The 20,303-nt window shown below is 37.3% G+C and overlaps 1 protein-coding gene across 1 annotated transcript in view; it reads left to right on the top strand.

Moving 5' to 3' along the window:
• Window positions 1–1,774: 1,774 nt before the first annotated feature.
• Window positions 1,775–20,303, top strand: part of OTOGL (otogelin like) — a 174,013-nt gene continuing 155,484 nt past the window's right edge. Inside the window, exons 1-6 of the mRNA XM_027543285.1 lie at window positions 1,775–1,919; window positions 2,929–2,968; window positions 3,911–3,959; window positions 10,449–10,515; window positions 12,170–12,268; window positions 17,511–17,665. Of these exons, the coding sequence (XP_027399086.1) occupies window positions 1,841–1,919; window positions 2,929–2,968; window positions 3,911–3,959; window positions 10,449–10,515; window positions 12,170–12,268; window positions 17,511–17,665 (489 nt within the window). The 5' untranslated portion in view covers window positions 1,775–1,840. The remainder of the gene's footprint in view (window positions 1,920–2,928; window positions 2,969–3,910; window positions 3,960–10,448; window positions 10,516–12,169; window positions 12,269–17,510; window positions 17,666–20,303) is intronic.

Genomic DNA, 20,303 nt, shown 5'->3' with positions numbered 1-20,303 from the left:
GAGGAAAAAATAATCCTAAAATATGATTTATAGAATCTTCACATTTTAGGTTGATTTTTATAGGAAACTATGAAGCTAAGAGAAACGGTTTTAAATTAAGGTGGGAACTTAGTAATGTGTATGTTATATACATTTTCATGCTTTTCAGAAAGAGGTAATAAATATCTTGTGTAAACAAATTTGGTGCATTGAATTAAAAATTTTTTGTAGGAAAATTATTGTTCTCTAAACAAATTTCAAGCTTTAAAATTTATTCTGTATTCACATCTTAAGTGTGTAGAATATTAAGTTTAAAAGGTACATATTTTTAGACCAATAATTAGAGTGTAAATATAAATAACTAGGTCTATCTGTTTAGAATTGTATTAATTTATTGTCTAATTAGTTTGAGTAATGACCAATAACCTTTTGATAAATATTTATTAAACACATACTACACTTAAATTATTTAAAGTAATTCATCAAAATTTTAAAATGAGTGGTACATATATGTGTGTGTGTGTAGGCATAGAGCTACTTGTATTTTGAGGGAGTTTATGTGTTTCTTCATGCTTAAAATATGAAGTTAAGGGAAACATCTTCTCTTGGCTCATAGAACTGGCAATTATATAGGCAGTGGAAAGGCATTAAGATCATGTAAAACAAGAGTAAAAGATTATTAAGTTTGAGACATAGACAATAAACTGTTTATATAATAGGTGTTGGGCATGCAATGTATCAGGATATCAAGAATATTTTCACAGAAAAGACCTGAAAGTCACTGCATAAAAAGTATCTGAGTACAGCAAGATATGAAGAACTGCTGTGTATTTTTGTCTCAAAGGTAGTTCTTGTGTGGTTAGAGATTCTTTACTACTGTGACCCATCTGCTAAGTGAGTCTGATACTTGTGCAGGAAACAGGGGATCTGTTATGGAAATGTGCACCCACTGTACAATCATGGCCTTCACTCATTTATGGGCTTAGCTCCTTTCTTTGAAGTTGGTTGTGAAATATTAGAGCTGTTCTCTGATACTAATCCAGGCAATCCGTCGCTTCCAGAGAAGAGTGCACTTTCTGCTGAATTAAGAAGTCCTTCCTTGTTGTCTAATTGGGTGCATGTCATAGAGGATGGAAAAACAGGGTGTGAAGGAAGGTTTTCAGGATTAAGTGAGTTACTTATTTTCTGTTTAAAATCAAATATTAGACTATCATCTTTTTGTATTATTTTCTGCTTCAATTGAGGAATATTTAATAGAAAGATCTGTGGGCACATGAACAGATCAACTTAAACTACACTGTAATGGGACTAGAGTTGAAAATATATGCACATAATTTTAGTTTACTTATAAATCTTAAAGAAAAGTTTATGAGAACATTTAGACATTCTGGGAATGACTGATAGGATTGTATTTCATCTTCCTTCAAAGGACAGTAATTATTTCATGAATAAAACATGGAAGAGATCAACAGTTAGGAATAATGTTTATCTCTCATGACATCAGGAGATAATAGTGTTTTTTGTTTGTTTGATGCTATGTCTTTCGAAGTCATAAAAGGCTAATGATATAGGCTACAAAGGGTATGCTGTGCGGGAGTGGGGTAGGGTGTAACACACACGGGCTCAGGTAAGAAGCTGCCATGCATTGCTAATGAGAGCCTCAGCCAAAGGGCTGCCTGCAAGTCCCAAAGCTTCAGGTGCTCTATGTGGTTAGAAAGGCTGGAATTCCTTTTTTAATTCCTTTATTACAAAGCTATATTTATAAGAATTAGAGCCCTCTACAAATACTCATACTTCTAAGATGCCATCATAGTAAAGACCAACAATTTAGTTACATTTCAGGGGAAAAGGCTATACTGAAATGAACATTGTGAGAAAACTCAATTTAATGATACCTTGGAGTATATTCTTGCTTCATATACTGCTGTTTTCATTACAAGGTAAGAACTCATGTTAAACTTTTACCTTATCTTATTGTTTTTTAGTCTTTCTTGTGAATGGTGGAAACTGTCTCCTCTTATACTGTAAAACACTTTGAAGTCATTGGAATGGGTATATACTAAATGACACTCAGATCATTTTTTGGGAAACTTTTTAATAATGTGGATAATTTGGAACTTTTAGTTTTAAATTTATGAGTATCTTTTTAAAATGTTAAAATCATGATTTTATTATGCTATAAAACTGTACTCGAAGAAACTCTGATTCCCTTTCTCTTCTAAATAATGGTTTAAAATAGTTGTATAAATTAAACATTTGAAATTTTACAGTAGACAAGGAGACATTGAGTATTTAAACTTTCTTGATGTCATCAAGTCAAAGAATGGCAAAAGAATGTCTTAAGAAGGATTTAACATTTGAGACTAAGAACTGATTTTCAATTATATCAAGATATTTATAAATTAATTTTATAAAGTATTTTTATGGCAGAAAGCATTTATTCACATTTAGCCATACATTTATTTACATTTAATCACTGAAAAGGGCTGTATATTTTGGGACTTGTAGAGGAAGTGGGAAAAATTACTAAAGGTGAAAAGCTAGCATGGTTACAGACACTATCTTCCAATCCTAATAGTGACTGAAACTCCAAGAAAAAATAGTCTTAGAGTGTTGAGAGCTGGAGGGGACTTTGAAGATCAACTTGGCCCCCACCATCATTTTGTGATGCGCTTGCTGAACTTCGGTATTTGCTACGTGGTAGGATGGGACTAAAGCTTGGATCTCTGTCTTCAAGACTAGTGCTTATTCCACTGTATCATGCCCTTCTATGTGCACTGCCCATTCTTTCTGGGTTACTGGTCACCCTTATGGCTCATAAGGAACTTGCTGGTCAAAATCTCAGTCTGTATTTTAGAATTACATTTAAACTTGTTTTATAATCAGAACATGTGGCCAAGATATTTGGATAATTTTTTCATTCTTATCACATATGTTTATCTCTGGCAGGCTATATTTGTACATCATCCATCTTGACGAGAACATCAGAGTGAGTATTTCTTGTTCTTCATGTCCTCTGAAACATAAAGATAATGGGAACGAGCCAAACTCAGCAGACTGTGCATCTGCTTTCAAAAAAATTAATGCAATATTTTATAAAACAAGGGCATGAGATGTAGTTCTTTAAACATTTCCACAAATTAAAAATTATTAAGTGTTTAGTTCCTTATCAACAGAACAAAATTATTTCCTTTTATTTTAATTATAAAAGGAATTTTGGTGATATCCAATGACTGTGGATACTAAGGAGATATTATTTTCATTTCAAAAGAAGTTATTAATATATTCAGTAATTTCCTATTGTTATCATTAGTATGCATCATTGATTAGAAACGTGCAATATTCTTAACAGATTAAAGCAGTTTTTAATGATAAAAAGAATAAAATGGTTCTAGCAGTCAGTAATGAAAATTATTTTTTGGACTAGATTGATCTGTTTAATGAAAAGCAGAATTATACCTATTTATTTTGATAATGTGGTTTGATGCACTTACTCACAGTAATGTTAATCTGAACACATGGAAAAGAGAGAGAATTGAGTATTCCATTTGAAAAAAGTCGACGTGCACTTGCCGGATACTTATGAAGTATTTTATGAAGGCATGTGGAGCAATTATCGTGCATGTTGGTGCTACAGTGTTACGCTATTTTGTTTATTTCTCTATCTCAAAGTTCCTTCCTAAAATGCAGTTTACATCAGTGACTGAAGAGATCTGGGGACACTCCCGAATTTTGTAAAATGAGACAGCGCCACCACACAAATCTAACCCCTCCAAAAGGGGGAGGGGGACCTTTTCAATGTTAAACCAAGAAAGACCTCTTTGATAAAGTGATGGAAATCTGGAGGAAAACATCAGCTCTCTCTTGGGAAAGGCTTGTTCAGGTTGCCTAGGGGCCTTTGACTATACAGGTTCTTTTTGTTTTCTTCCAGAAACAGGTTTAATGAAAATCTACAGAAAAGAGCTCTTTTAGCAGCCCAGGTAGGTTATGCCTCAGATGGAGAGAGAAGCTGAGAAATAATCCATTGTGCTCTGGGCCTCTGCTGTCACTTCAACAATGAGACCTTTGTGGAGGCAAATAAAATGCTAAAAACAAGACAAGGAGGAGGAAGAGGCAAAGTAACTTCTCCAGCGCTGTTCTGTGATGCTCCAGTTCAGGCTTAGCTCACAATTACTTGTTTGTGGTCAAATGCTTTTCTGCTATTCATCTCAGTTCCCTACTGATAGGTTACCACAATTTGTGAGAGATTTAATCTCATTACTTGCCAGAACATTTTAATTGGTTTAAAAATTAAGTACAATATCAGAGGACAATGAAAATAGGACAGATACAAGCAAACAGGAGCAGAGAAAGGTGTGCATGATCTGAGTTAAGCACCACAAAAGGGCCCCAGAAGTGTCCTCCCGTCCTGACAAACAGGTTTTATATTATCTAATAAATCCAAATTATAGGCACTGATGAAGAAGTGACTTTTTTTTTTAGAGGGGTTGAGTAGCACTGAATTTGAGGACACCTTTTTGCTTGAGTCCTTTTATCTAAATGATATTCTGTGACATAATCGTAGTATCTTCAAATTATGGTTGGAATGTTTAAATGGGTGGATTTTTAAAAATAGTTCTCTGTTAAAGATGGATGGTAAGATAGAGAATCCTGACTCAAAAAGGTATTTCTTTGGAAAGTAATATGATTTGAGTATTTATGTAGCAGACAGCTTATATATTCAAGGTCTTTGTCAAATGCTGAATTGTAATCAATTTCTGTTAGCATTTTCTGATGGATGCCTAATTATTTTATATTTAAAGATATAAATATATCTGTAATATATTTTAATATTTAACTTAATTAAAGATAATTGGGAAAAAAGAGATATGATATGCTGTTGTGACAATTCAGAAGACAGAACTAATTTATCCTCAACAAGAATGAAGATCTTTCTTTGTACTAGTACAGGCAAAGAATTGTCTTTGAAAGGGAAACACTTTTTATTTCTAAAAAGTATTTTGTGTATGTAAGTACTTAATGTATCATGTGAAGTGGTTAAAATGGTTTTTCTCTGAGAAATGTTAAGTACATGTTTACCAGTAGGCCATGTTAGCCACAAAAAGACATCCACACAACTCAGTAGAAAATTTAATTTTTTTTAATTTTATTTTTAAACTTTACAATATTGTATTGGTTCTGCCATATATCGAAATGAATCCACCACAGGCATACATGTGTTCCCCATCCTGAACCCTCATCCCTCCTCCCTCCCCATACCATCCCTCTGGGTCGTCCCAGTGCACCAGCCCCAAGCATCCAGTATCATGCATCGAACCTGGACTGGCGACTCGTTTCTTACATGATATTTTACATATTTCAATGCCATTCTCCCAAATCATCTCACCCTCTCCCTCTCCCACAGAGTCCAAAAGACTGTTCTATACATCAGTGTCTCTTTTGCTGTCTCATATACAGGGTTATTGTTACCATCTTTCTAAATTCCATATATATGCATTAGTATACTGTATTGGTGTTTTTCTTTCTGGCTTACTTCACTCTGTATAATAGGCTCCAGTTTCATCCACCTCATTAGAACTGATTCAAATGTATTCTTTTTAATGGCTGAGCAATACTCCATTGTGTATATGTACCATAGCTTTCTTATCCATTCATCTGCTGATGGACATCTAGGTTGCTTCCATGTCCTGGCTATTATAAACAGTGCTGTGATGAACATTGGGGTACACGTGTCTCTTTGAATTCTGGTTTCCTCGGTGTGTATTCCCAGTACTGGGATTGCTGGATCATAAGGCAGTTCTATTTCCAGTTTTTTAAGGAATCTCCACACTGTTCTCCATAGTGGCTGTACTAGTTTGCATTCCCACCAACAGTGTAAGAGGGTTCCCTTTTCTCCACACCCTCTCCAGCATTTATTGCTTGTAGACTTTTGGATCGCAGCCATTCTGACTGGCGTGAAATGGTACCTCATAGTGGTTTTGATTTGCATTTCTCTGATAATGAGTGATGTTGAGCATCTTTTCATGTGTTTGTTAGCCATCTGTATGTCTTCTTTGGAGAAATGTCTATTTAGTTCTTTGGCCCATTGTTTGATTGAGTCATTTATTTTTCTGGAGTTGAGCTGTAGGAGTTGCTTGTATATTCTTGAGATTAGTTGTTTGTCAGTTGCTTCATTTGCTATTATTTTCTCCCAATCTGAAGGCTGTCTTTTCACCTTGCTAATAGTTTCCTTTGATGTGCAGAAGCTTTTAAGTTTAATTAGGTCCCATTTGTTTATTTTTGCTTTTATTTCCAATATTCTGGGAGGTGGGTCATAGAGGATCCTGTTGTGATGTATGTCGGAGAGTGTTTTGCCTATGTTTTCCTCTAGGAGTTTTATAGTTTCTGGTCTTACGTTTAGATCTTTAATCCATTTTGAGTTTATTTTTGTGTATGGTGTTAGAAAGTGGTCTAGTTTCATTCTATTACAAGTGGTTGACCAGTTTTCCCAGCACCACTTGTTAAAGAGATTGTCTTTAATCCATTGTATATTCTTGCCTCCTTTGTCAAAGATAAGGTGTCCATATGTGTGTGGATTCATCTCTGGGCTTTCTATTTTGTTCCATTGATCTATAAGAAAATTTAATTTTGAGATAAACTTTATTCTGGTAGAACCTACTAGATTGGAGAACCTGTGAAACATACCCCACAGCTGTCACATTAAAGCAGCCTATGGATGGGCTTATTCTATTGACCATTTGGATTTTTTAGAATTTGTATAATTTACCCCCCAGAGGTATGTTAATGCCTGCATTTTGTTTATAAGTGAGAAATGCACTTGTCTTGATTTCTTTTAGAGAGACTGAAGAGCTGGACACTTCTATTTCCTGTAGCTGGAGAACATGCACCAACATTATTTAACATCTGAACAAACTCTAAGAGAAGAAATGTTAAAGAAGGGCAATGAGGTTGCAATGATGCCTTGCACAGTTTAGGACTGAAATTTCATCTGTGACAAAGGCCATTCTTGTCCACAGATTCACTTCCCCACTCTAGGAACACGGACTGATCTGTGCACCCAAGGACTCAGGAGTACGTTGACAATGAGTTAACAGTGAGCAGAGGAGGGTAGACACACACTTCTGTGAATGTCCCTATAATTGTGCACGGTCCCTGTGCTGCCCTTGTGCAACTGTACCTGTCCGTGTGCACTGCAGTGACTTCTCTGTGCTTCTCGCCCTCCTGTGGGTTTGTAATTGGCACTGAAGAGGAATGGGCTGTCCTCTTTCGTCAGTTATGTGAATACATGCACCCACAGCTTGTAACTTTTCTTTGCATTTGTGTCGCATTTCAAGACTCTTCTCCTGAAAGCAGAGGCAAATTGTTTATTAGAGGGTACGGGCAATTTGTATGTGCAGGAGCGGGGTAGGGGGAGGAAAGGGAGCCAGGGAAGGGAGAAAATCCAGCTCATCTCTGTCAATGAGGGGTCTTCCTGCTTTAAACATCTGGGGCTCAGTCTTGCGGGCATCCCTCTGAGGAACTGTGTAGAGTGTTTTAGAATTGTTTCTCCAAGGAATCGGGTAGCTGGGATACTTATCCACCCACACCTGCCTCTCATTGATGGAGGGCAGCTTCTGGGGGCACTTAAATCTCCTGAAAGGCATTTCTCTTGTCTGTTCTGCTTGGACTCTACCCTAAGGCAGAGACGAAAAGAAGCTCGTGCTTGAGAGTTTCAATATGCTCAAAAGCCCAGATGCAGGGAAAGTTCAAGATGGGCTAAGAGGATGTGAGGAGGGGCATCAACAGAACATTTTGTAGTCATGGTTCTAAACAACTTTGGGAGGCAGATCACTCCCATTTGCGTAAGGTCTATTTTTGGTTCCGTTGGTATTTGTTGACAACATAAAAGGGGCCGTGCTAGAGATATAACCATGAACAGCAGCGCTTGTTTTCTAGAAACTCAGTGTCTAGTGGAGGCAGACCTGTAAAGAAGTCCTTTTTGTGTAACTTGTTCATTGAATCTAAGACACCACCCATTATTTGCTATTGTTTGTATAACATGAAAAATGAAAAAAAAAAAACAAACCCTCCAATTATAGACATAAGCTATGCCATTCTGAGTTCAGATCTGTTATAAAAATAAAAGCTGTGTGTCATATCTTAGCATTAGTGAAACATCATGATGCATGGAATGTCGCAGTGAATAGGATGTTGTGGTGACCAGGAGGTGGGTGTCCTAGGTAGTAACTGTGATTTCCATGGAGGAGGTGTAGCCTAAGTTGAGTGAAAAACAAATTGTGTATTTTTGTCTTGGTCTAGTGTTACCCAGTGTAATTAGTGAACTTTAATCAGTTTTTGCTTAATAATGTAAGGAGGTAACATATTTACAAAAACTTATTATGTGCCTAGCACCATTCTTGGTGATTTACTTATCTCATTTCATTTAGTTCTCACAATTCTGTGAGACAGTTATTGTTATTCCATTTTACAGATTGGGAAACTGAGACTGAGCAGGTTAAATAATTTGTTCTCATTAATGAGCCTGTAGAGCCACAGCTGAAGTCAATATATACTGTTAGTGAGCACCAGCAATGATTCATTAGCACCCACATGAGAAGAGTTTGGTGCCCGGTAATATCGGTGGTTGTGTTAGGTTTAGGCAGTCCCAGACAATATGGCTAGAGAGAGCATAAGCCTTGTCTTGGGGGAATCCAGGTCGTAGACAGTTGTGAGTCTGACTTAGTTGGAAGAGAGAGGAAAAGGTAAAAAGAGGAGGCTGAACAGTGAGGACAAAATCTTGGAAGAATGAAAGCAGACAGCAGTGAACCTGGAGCCGTGATACGGGCCAAAGACTTTAGAAAAGAGCCTTGAAGTGGTGAGTGTGGGTGTCCTTTTTTCTGCCACGGGGCAGCTTTGCCTGTTAAAATAAGATGTTACCATGTAGAAAGGAGACCAGAATCTGTTGAAAAAGGGCTTTGTACCTGAAATCACAATCTTTATCCTGCTTTCTTCTTATCCTTCACTCTTTCCAGTTTTTCTAACATCTTCTGGTAGTCAATTTAACTATTACATGCCAAATTTGGGGAATACGTATTCTTCTGGTGAATGTAAAAATCCTGTTGGAAAGGACATTGCCCCAGATCATACACTAAACTGGCATTAAATTGGAATAAAAAGCCATAATCGATTAGTTTTAATAATCCACAATTATTTACTACTACTCCTCAGTCATGTCTGACTCTTTGCGACCCCATGGACTGTAGCCTACCAGGCTCCTTTGTCCATGGGATTTCCCAGGCAAGAGTACTGGAGTGGATTGCCGTTTCCTTTTCCAACTACTCCATATTAACCTCTCTAAATCTTATAATTTTATCTGGGTTCCTTAGATTAATATAAATCTCTTTCTTGCTAATCTTCTATATGTGAGGTATTATGCTGGAGCTACATAGTGAAGTATGTATCATTGTTCCCATTTCACAGACAAGTAAAAGAAGGTGCTAAGCAGTTAAGAAATTTGCCTTGGAGTAAAAAGTGGCAGAATCAGGCCTCTAATCCAGAACCTTTTGATTCTATAATTCATGCTCTTAATGAATACCCTGATGTCCTTTGGGCTCTATAAAAAGATACATCTCTATGGGAGAGGGAGAGGGTGGGAAGATTTAGGAGAATGGCATTGAAACATGTAAAATATCATGTATGAAACGAGATGCCAGTCCAGGTTCGATGCACGATACTGGATGCTTGGGGCTAGAGCACTGGGACGACCCAGAGGGATGGTATGGGGAGGGAGGAGGGAGGAGGGTTCAGGATGGGGAACACATGTATACCGGTGGCGGATTCATTTTGATATTTGGCAAAACTAATACAATTATGTAAAGTTTAAAAATAAAATAAAATTAAAAAAAAAAAAAGCCACCACCACCACCACCACCAACAAAAAACACACACACACAAAAGATACATTTAACTGCTCTGTGAACTTTAAAGTGGCAGCTCTTTGGAGACTCAGGATGGCACACTCACACTTCAGCGGCTGAGGTTTCTGTGGATGGTATCTTGCCCAGATGGGTTGCAGATAGCGGGTACATCCCTGTCTGTTGGTCCTTCAGTCCCATGCATTTTTAAATATTTAAATATTTAGAAATATTTAAAAACTGCTACTTCTGCAGGCAAGGCAGTCAGCTAATGCAAAGATTAGATTCTAACCAGGCTCTTTTCCAAAGAGGGCAGGGAGGCAGAACTGAGGTCAGAGAGGATGAAGGACTTGTCAGATTCAGGAAACAAAACCAAACCTTGAAGTCAAATCTAACTACAACCCAAGAGGAGCCCTTTCTGCCGCTCCAAGATTTTGCCTTAATAGTCCAAGGAAAAATGGAGTCAGCTCTTTATGATTTCTGTGTTTGTAGCTGTTTTCCAGGTTTTCCAATTTGCATGTTCGCCTTGAATTAAGTAATTTAATTCTCTTGAATTCTGATTTCTTTCTTTTAAAGTTTGAAGCAACTTCTCCAAGATACTTCTTCCATGAAGCTATTAATTGGGGTGAGAGCAAAATAAAAGGTCAGTGCTAACTCTATGGTTTTGTATTTGCTTCTCAAAAGACCCCTTTGGGGCGTATAGTGAATGAACTCTATAATTTCCATATAATGCATGATGGAACTGAGCCAGGGTGGTAATAGGATCAGTTTAAGTTTACTTCACATAGAAATATGAATTATATTTGAAAACAAGCAAGGCTAAGCAGACAAAGCTCATAACTGTATGACCAGGAAAGATATCAGTGGATATCAGACTTTTTTTTTTTTTTCCTGAATGGACTCTTTGACATTGCTCTTTTTGCTTACCAATTTCTCATTTCCATTTAGCAATATGCTAATGGTAGTTTGAAATTCAATTTGATTTTTTTTTTTTTGTATTTAAAAAAACAGGGGTTTCTGACCAGTTTTGTTTTGGTATCTGTTTTCAGGAGAATAAACAGGGTTGTAAATAAATTTTTGAAAGCGATAATTATGTGTGCTTATGTAATTCCTTTGACATTTATTGATTGGAAAAATACAATATTGTGACTTAAGATAAAATTCAAAGATATATGTATATATGTACCCCCACCAGAAAAAGAGAACTGCATTTAAATTTATGACAAATGTCATTTTTATCTATATTTATGATCAAAATTAAGACAGCTCATTCCTCCTCAGTTAAGATATAATTAGAGAGTTGTATGTCTTTAAAAGTGGAGACATTTTAGATCAATGGATCTTAAGGTGTAAGGGTAATAGAGTTTTAAATTCTTGCCTTCTGCAGAACTGTGGTTAAAATACCACAGTTAGACTAGTGCCTTTCATGACCTTACCATATTCCAAAGAGAGCCAGTCTTTAGTAAACACTTTATGGTCACTCAAAGATGTTCTCTAGTTCTCTTGATGTGTTGCTTAAATCCTTCCTGTTGAGCTTTGCCAGGGTCTCTTGTCCTCTCCTTATTAGAGGAGGGATTTTCACTGTGATTCATTTGCAGCTTTCAAACTCACTCAGGAACTCATAGTTTCTTTCTTTCTCTTTCCAACATAATCCTTCGGGGTGATTTTTCTTTTCGTGAAAGAAAAAATATTTTTCATGACAACCAGCAGCAGCTTTGGCTTCTGCCCCATTAAAATTAGCTATGGGTCAGAAAGAATGCGTCATTTGCAATTAAGCCTGACGATTAATGCACAACTTCAAATAGAATGTTTAATCGTTCTCTTAAAAAATAAGAATTTCTTTTCGAATTCTATATTGTGCTTGATCCCTTGAGCTAATGATGGATGTTTTTCTTTAATACCACATTTGCTCCTGGAGAAGTAGCTGATCAGTTGTGCAGCTGGTGCCAAACTCTGTCAAGGGAATCATCTGCAGCTTGTGTGTTTCTGGTTCTCATCATCTGGGACAGGGATTCCTTACATGGGAACTTGACCTTTCAATTGCTTGAAGGAGGCTAACCTTTGCTCTCAGGGTAGTTTGAGATGTGAAAGCCTGTCTTTCTTATTTCACAGCACACATAATGAAATGAACTAGAAAGAGACTTGAGGAGCTTAATTCTTTAACTTATCAAGGCAATAGGCCCAGGGTTCTATTTGAGTTAACAGAGGTTACAGTTAGTCCAAGCTAAATCTTGACAGATTGTGTTTATAAAAACAGATGCATGCCAGAAGATAACTAATTTTTTTTTGCCCTTCAGGTTCTTGTCCTCATGAATGCCTTAACGGAGCTTTTTGTTCTAAGGCTGGTACATGTGACTGTCAAATATTTCAGGCTCTTGGGACACGGTGCCAGATTGGTAAGTTTCAGGGATACTTCTGAGAGAATTATGAGGTGCTACAGAGAGCATGAAGGCATAATTTGCTGTATTAGTGTTCATCCTTTGGGATTTGGGACAATCATATTGTGTTTTAACTAGAGTATACATAATTTATTTCCAGTAATTTTGAAACAATGTGAAAGAAAATGGATATGCCCTCTTTCATTTCTCATTGAACTCTACTAGTTCAAGTATTTTTTGTTTTTAGATTTTTTAATTTAATTTTTAAAGTATCAGTTCAGTTCAGTTCAGTCGGTCAGTCGTGTCTGACTCTTTGCGACCCCATGAATCGCAGCACGCCAGGCCTCCCTGTCCATCACCAACTCCTGGAGTTCACTCAGACTCACGTCCATCGAGTCAGTGATGCCATCCAGCCATCTCATCGTCTGTTGTCCCCTTCTCCTCCTGCCCCCAATCCCTCCCAGCATCAGAGTCTTTTCCAATGAGACAACTCTTCGCATGAGGTGGCCAAAGTACTGGAGTTTCAGCTTCAGCATCATTCCCTCCAAAGAAATCCCAGGGCTGATCTCCTTCAGAATGGACTGGTTGGATCTCCTTGCAGTCCAAGGGACTCTCAAGAGTCTTCTCCAACACCACAGTTCAAAAGCATCAATTCTTCGGTGCTCAGCCTTCTTCACGGTCCAACTCTCACATCCATACATGACCACAGGAAAAACCATAGCCTTGACTAGACAGACCTTTGTTGGCAAAGTAATGTCTCTGCTTTTCAACATGCTATTAGGTGGTCATAACTTTCCTTCCAAGGAGTAAGCGTCTTTTAATTTCATGGCTGCAGTCACCATCTGCAGTGATTTTGGAGCCCCAAAAAATAAAGTCTGACACTGTTTCCACTGTTTCCCTATCTATTTCCCATGAAGTGATGGGACCAGATGCCATGATCTTCGTCTTCTGAATGTTGAGCTTTAAGCCAACTTTTTCACTCTCCACTTTAACTTTCATCAAGAGGCTTTTTAGTTCCTCTTCACTTTCTGCCATAAGGGTGGTGTCATCTTCATATCTGAGCTTATTGATATTTCTCCCGGCAATCTTGATTCCAGCTTGTATTTCTTCCAGTCCAGCGTTTCTCATGATGTACTCTGCATATAAGTTAAATAAGCAGGATGACAATATACAGCTTTGACATACTCCTTTTCCTATTTGGAACCAGTTTGTTGTTCCATGTCCAGTTCTAACTGTTGCTTCCTGACCTGCATACAGGTTTCTCAAGAGGCAGGTCAGGTGGTCTGGTATTCCCATCTCTTGAAGAATTTTCCACAGTTTCTTGTGATCCACACAGTCAAAGGCTTTGGCATAGTCAATAAAGCAGAAATAGATGTTTTTCTGGAACTCTCTTGCTTTTTCGATGATCCAGTATTATATTGTTTTTTTTCCGTATTTTTTCTATCATGGTTCAAGGATATTGAATACAGTTCCCTGTGCTATACAATAGGACCTTTCAGTTTACCCATTCTACATGTAATAATTTTCATCCTCTAGTCCCAAACTCCCAGTCCATCCCTTCCCCATTCCCATCCACCTTGGCAGCCACAAGTCTGTTCTGTATGTCTACGAATCTATTTCTGCTTTGAAGATAGGTTCATTTGTGTCATATTTTAGATTCTACACGTGAGTGATATCATGTGATATTTGTGTTTCTCTTTCTGGCTTACTTTGCGCAGTGTGATAATCTCTGGGTCCATCCATGTAGCTGTAAATAGCATTAGTTTATTCTTTATTTTTATGCTGCTAAGTCACTTCAGTCGCGTCCGACTCTGTGCGACCCCATAGACGGAAGCCCACCAGGCTCCCCCATCCCTGGGATTCTCCAGGCAAGAACACTGGAGTGAGTTGCCATTTCCTTCTCCAATGCATGAAAATGAAAAGTGAAAGTGAAGTCACTCAGTTGTGTCCGACTCTTAGCGACCCCATGGACTACAGCCTACCAGGCTCCTCCGTCCATGGGATTTTCCAGGCAAGAGTACTGGAGTGGGGTGCCATTGCCTTCTCCATTATTTTTATGGCTGAGGAGTATTCCATTGTATATACATATCACAACTTTATCCATTCATCTGTCAATGGACGTTTAGGTTGTTCCATGTCTTGGCTATTGTGAATAGCACTGCTATGAACATAGAAGAGCATGTATCTTTTTGAATTATAGTTTTTTCCAGATATATGCCAAGGAGTGGGCTTGCTGGGTCATATGGCAACTCTATTTTTAGTTTTTGAGGAACCTCCATACTGTTTTCCATGATGGATGTACCTATTTACTTTCCCACTAGTGGAGTAGGAAGGGTCTCTTTCCCCCACATCCTCTCCAGCATATTTGTTATTTGTAGACTTTTACATGATGGCCATTCTGACCAGTGTGAGATGGTACCTCATTGTAGCTTTGATTTGCATTTCTCTGATAATTAGTGATTTTGGCCACCTGTATGCCTTCTTTAGAAAAATGTTTATTTGGGTCTTATGCTCATTTTTTTATCGTGTTGTTTGTTTTGTTTTTTGTTATTGTGCTGTGTGAGCTGATTGTACATTTTTGGAATTAAGCTTTTGTTTCTCGCATCACTTGCAAATATTTTCTCTCAGTGCACAGGTTGTCTTTTCTTTCTAAGCTTTCCTTTGCTGTGTAAAAGCTTATGTTTGGTTAGGTCCCATTTGTTTATTTTTTGCTTTAGTTTCTGTTGCCTTGGGAGACCGATCTAAGGAAATATTGGTATGATTTACATAAAATAAAGCTTTGCCTGTGTTCTTCTAGAAGTTTCATGATGTCATATCTTCTATGTAAGTCTTTAAGCCATTTTGAGCTTATTTTTGTATGTGGTATGGAGTGTTCTAGCTTCATTGATTTACATGTGGCTGTCCAGCTTTCCCAACACCATTTGCTGAACAGACTGTCTTTTCCCCATTGTATATTCTTGCCTCCTTTGTCAAAGATTAATTGACCATAGGTATATGGGTTTATTTCTGGGCTATCTATTCTGTTACATTGATCCATCTGTCTGCTTTTATTCCAGCACCACACTGATTTGATTACTGTAGCTTTGTGCTATTGTTTCAAGTCTGGGAGGGTTAGGCTTCCTGCTTCGTTATTTTTCCTCAGGATTGGTTTGTCAATCCTGGACTTTTATGGTTCATATAAATTTTAGGATTATTTGTTCTAGTTCTATGAAAAATGTCATGGGTAATTTGATAGGGATTGCATTAAATTGGTATTTCACTTTGGGTAGTATGGCTATTTTAACAATATTAATTCTTCTAACCCCAGAGCATGGGATATTTTTCCATTTCTTTAAATCGTCTTCAATTTCCTATATCAATATCTTATAGTTCTCAGGGTATGAGTCTTAAACTTCCTTAGTCAGGTTTATTCCTAAAGTACTTTTAAAAAATGTGATTCAAGTGTTTTTTTCCATTTTAAATTGTATTGCCCCATTAAAACCAGGTTTCCATTCATCTTTCTTTTGCTTTATAAATTAGATTTTTTATTTGAAGCCACTCTTTCTTTTCTGACTTTGAATTAATGGCATATTCTGTACATGGGCTTCTCTGGCAGCTCAGACAGTAAACAATCTGCCTGCAATTCCAGAGACCCAGGTTCGATTCCTGGGTCAGGAAGATCCCCTGGAGAAGGGAATGGCTACTCACTCTGATATTCTTGCCTGGAGAATCCTATGGACAGAGGAGCCTGATGGGCTGCAGTCCATAGGGTCACAAAGAGTCAGATATGACTGAGCAACTAACACTTACATTTTTTTTAAGAGAGAAATAGTATTGAGAACTCTTCAAAGCAGAGGGTTCTTAAACATTTTTTTTTATTCACAGTATCTAATATAGGAGCCTATATCAATAATAAATAATAAAATCCATTTGTTTAATGAATATTTACTGAGCATCTACTAGATCCCAGGCTGGACACTGGGAAAAGTGAATAATATAGACATGTTTCTGCCCTGATGGAGATTACAGTCTAGAGGACAGGACTAGGATATAAGATAACAGTAATTACATTTATGATGTGCTATAAAGTGCAAGATTTTATGAAAATATGCAACAGACATAAGGCATACTACCAGAAAAGACTGCCTGAATAATGAATAGCTAGCTCTGTATTTTTTCCTGAACAGGTCTAAGTTGGCGAAAGCTAATACATTTACATAAATTACAAAAAGAAAAGATACGATTGTGCCTTCTCTCTATGCTACCTATAAAGTATATTAACATACTCTAATGTCTTAATCAATGAATGCTCAGTAAATGTCACTGATTCCCATATTAATCTAGAAAGAAGGGTAGTGAAAATAAAAATGGGCCATCCACAAAGGTGTAAAGGGAGATAGACATGAAGGCACAGGAGATGAAGTTGCATGCTTTAAGACAGACACTGCTTACAATGTGACCAGTTTGAGGTCATGAATTCCAGTATGCTTTGGGTGACTAATGCTCCTCATTCCCAGGTCCTAGATTTATAAACATGACTTTTTGGCCAATGATTAGTTTTCTCTGTGGATCCTAAGTTATTTTCAAAGAATTGCAGAGACCAGAACATTCTAAAGCTGCCAGTGTTAATTTTTAGGATACTTTGTGGTGACATTTCTCTTTTTTAGAGCCATTATATTTGCTTTATCACTATCACCTTCTTTTACTGTATCATTCTTCCCTCTCTTTCTCACCTCCAAAGTCTTTGTTTGAAAGCAAAAATTAAGGAAGTTTCTAACATAAATTCTGTCTTCAACTTGAAGACCATGTTTTTCTTCAGGGGAATTTGATAGTTTTGAGAGCTTTATGTTAGGTATTTTTTCCTGTGATGTTGTCCACCAAAGAAGTAAACATTTATTTTAATGAAAATTAGAATCACCTACCATGACTGATGGAGAAGGCAATGGCACCCCTCTCTAGTACTCTTGCCTGGAGAATCCCATGGACGGAGGAGCCTGGTAGGCTGCAGTCCGTGGGGTCGCTAAGAGTCGGACACGGCTGAGCGACTTCAATTTCGTTTTTCACTTTTATGCATTGGAGAAGGAAATGGCAACCCACTCCAGTGTTCTTGCCTGGAGAATCCCAGGGACAGAGGAGCCTGGTGGGCTGCTGTCTATGGGGTCGCACAGAGTCGGACACGACTGAAGCGACTTGGCAGCAGCAACAGCAACCATGACTGAACTTAGTAAGAAACAGGTATCATTTGTTTTATTCTACTAAATATTATCCTCTTTCTTTTCAGTGCCAAACATGGGCAATGGCAGAGATGGGATTTGCAAAACCTGGGGGCAATACCACTTTGAAACTTTTGATGGCATCTACTATTATTTCCCAGGAAACTGTTCTTACATTTTTGCAAAGGACTGTGGTAATTTGGAGCCTCAGTATACTGTGTGGGTAGGTGATCCTACGACATAATTAACTTAATTATTTATGGCCAAGTCTGTATTTTTAAAGTACTAGACAGATGATGAAAAATATATAGTAATCATAGCATGAATACTTAGCGCTCTTATTAGGGAAGGAGGGGGCTGATTCTGAATGGGAAGGGCCAAATTTGCAAGTATTTTGAGCATGTTTCTATGAAGATGGGCCCTAGGATTGGGAGAAGACTGGTCTGGATCCATAAGGTAGGGACGTGTAGGCAATGCAGGAATGTCTGTATCGTGGATATCGTAATAAGAACTCCAGTTGATATACTAATTTTTCAGTTTTTATTTGATCAATTCAAAAAGAGAAGGTAGTTTCAGGCATCAATCATGTTACTCGTATATGCTTCCTTCTTGACATTTCCAGTGTGATGGTCATCTGGATTTCCTTAAAAGACATATCTCACTGTGAACTGGGGACTGGAGTTTATGAAATGGAGTGTATGAATTACATAAACACAAGCTAGAGGATAGGTAGCTAATTTCTAGGTAGATTATACTATATGATTGAACTCAGAGTTAGTTCTTAGTTGCAGCATTCTTACTTCAGAAGAATTCATAGGAGAAACATCTCAAAATGTAAGCTTCAGAGTGCCTCTGGCTGTTGTAAGGAAGTCAGGAAGGGACCTTTTTCCCTGCCTGCGTTTTCCTCTGAATTTTCTGATATCTCAGCAAAACCAGAAAACCGGAGTGCTGTCCTGTTCTAAATCTAAAACCCTCCATAACCATCATGTGTTTGAAGCTCTTTTTGAATCTCTCTGACGTGTCGGAGTTGCCTGAATCTCCTCCTCTCTTAGACGAGGGAAATATTAAAAATTCAGTCCTGATGCTTTTTAACAGTAACAAATCCCTATGACCTCAAAAGAAAATGAAGTCTATTGAAAGTTAACTTATGGGACATAGGGATAAAAAATTGGAGGTCTCTTTAGATAGGGGAGTTGATGATATGCGTTTTTAGTTCATACAGGGCTCCTGTTCTCAGTTCGCTGTTGTCCTTTACTCCTCCGCTCTGGGAAGGAGTTACTGAGTTTATCACTCAAACACCTTCTGACTCACATTGAAATGTTCTTGTCCAGTGGCCCTTTTGAGGACTAAGGTGTCAACTAGATAATTGAGAGAGAATAACACACAAAGCTCAGCTGTGCTTTCAGAGTTAATAGATATTGTTTCTACTTGGCTCTGTTTGGTTGGTAGAATTTGTTTTCACATCAACAAATCCATTTATTTTAAATGTCATCTTTTCTCTGATTGTCAAGTTGTTCACCTCTTTTGTAGAAAATTGGAAAACTTCAAAGAAGTCTAAAAATACTATTAGAATTATCAGTCAAGACTTACTAGTGTTAATGGCTTCATATATTTCCCTCTAAATTTTTCCTCTGGACTTTATACACACTTATAAAGTTGAAACTTTACTATGTATAATTTTCTTCCCCACAATTTCACCTAAGAACTAAGAACTATTTTCCACGTCCAATGTTTTTGACAAACACAAATTTTGTTAGCTGTACTTGTTCCAACTATGGAGTAATGAAATTATTTAATTATATTCTGTTTTAGACATTTAGATTTTAAAATATTTCAGTATTTTAAAAGACATGTATTTATAAATATCTTTATGCCTATATACTTTTATATTTTTGACACTTTTTCTTTAAATTCAATTTTATTTTTATGAAAATAATATATTTAGTTTAAAAGATTGCATCAAGATACATGAAGGTAGAAATAGCCCCTCTTTCCTTCACTCCTTGACCCCAGCTAAAATCTGACTCTCCAAAGGCAATTACTTCATTTTTTTAGCTATTTCTTCTTGTTTTTACCTAACACATTAAAATGTGCTATTATTTCTTTATTTTTCAAAGTTAGGACTTATTTCTTCACTTTTTAGTGTGCAAAATGGGAAGTCATCTGTCACATTATCCTTCCTGCTTCTACTATACACACACACACACACACTCACACTCACACTTTCCTTCCCTCTTGTTAATGGAATTCTATCACTGTTATTGGTTACATCATATGTGGTTTTTATATTGTCATTTACATATTTTACATATATGAACAATAGCTATATAAGTATTGTTGAGAGCCGAGCCTAATGTTATTGTGGTTTCATATCTCTTTGTACAGTTTTATGGAATTAAGTTATCTCTTTTTTTTTTTAACTGCATTTTCTATACTTTAATCATTTTTTTCCTCTAACTCTTCTCAATATGGTCAGATAAATCAGGCTGTTTTGGTTTCTCTTTCCTTCCCACGAGTTATCCCTGTCTCAGTTTTTCATTCTCCTGTGCCAGTTGGGACTGGTTGCTTTTGAGCCTACTGTACACCTAGCATTTGGAATTTCTTTTCACATTTTCCTGGTGAGTTTCATTCTTCTCTCTCCTGTATTGGATTCCTTGTTTCTTGTGCTTAGTCACTCAGGCATGTTTGACTCTCTGCGGCTCAATGGACTGTAGCCTACCAGGCTCCTCTGTCCATGGAATTTTCCAGGCAAGAATAGTGGAGCAGGTTGCCATTTCCTACACCCGGGGATCTTCCTGACCCGGGAATAGAACCCGCATCTGTTACATCTCCTGCATTGACAGGCAGATTACCCCTAGAGC

The sequence above is a fragment of the Bos indicus x Bos taurus genome, chromosome 5, assembly GCF_003369695.1.
Source record: "Bos indicus x Bos taurus breed Angus x Brahman F1 hybrid chromosome 5, Bos_hybrid_MaternalHap_v2.0, whole genome shotgun sequence".
Lineage (NCBI taxonomy): Eukaryota > Metazoa > Chordata > Mammalia > Artiodactyla > Bovidae > Bos > Bos indicus x Bos taurus.
Note: the sequence above shows the minus strand (reverse complement) of the source record. Positions and strands in the feature narration are given on the sequence as shown.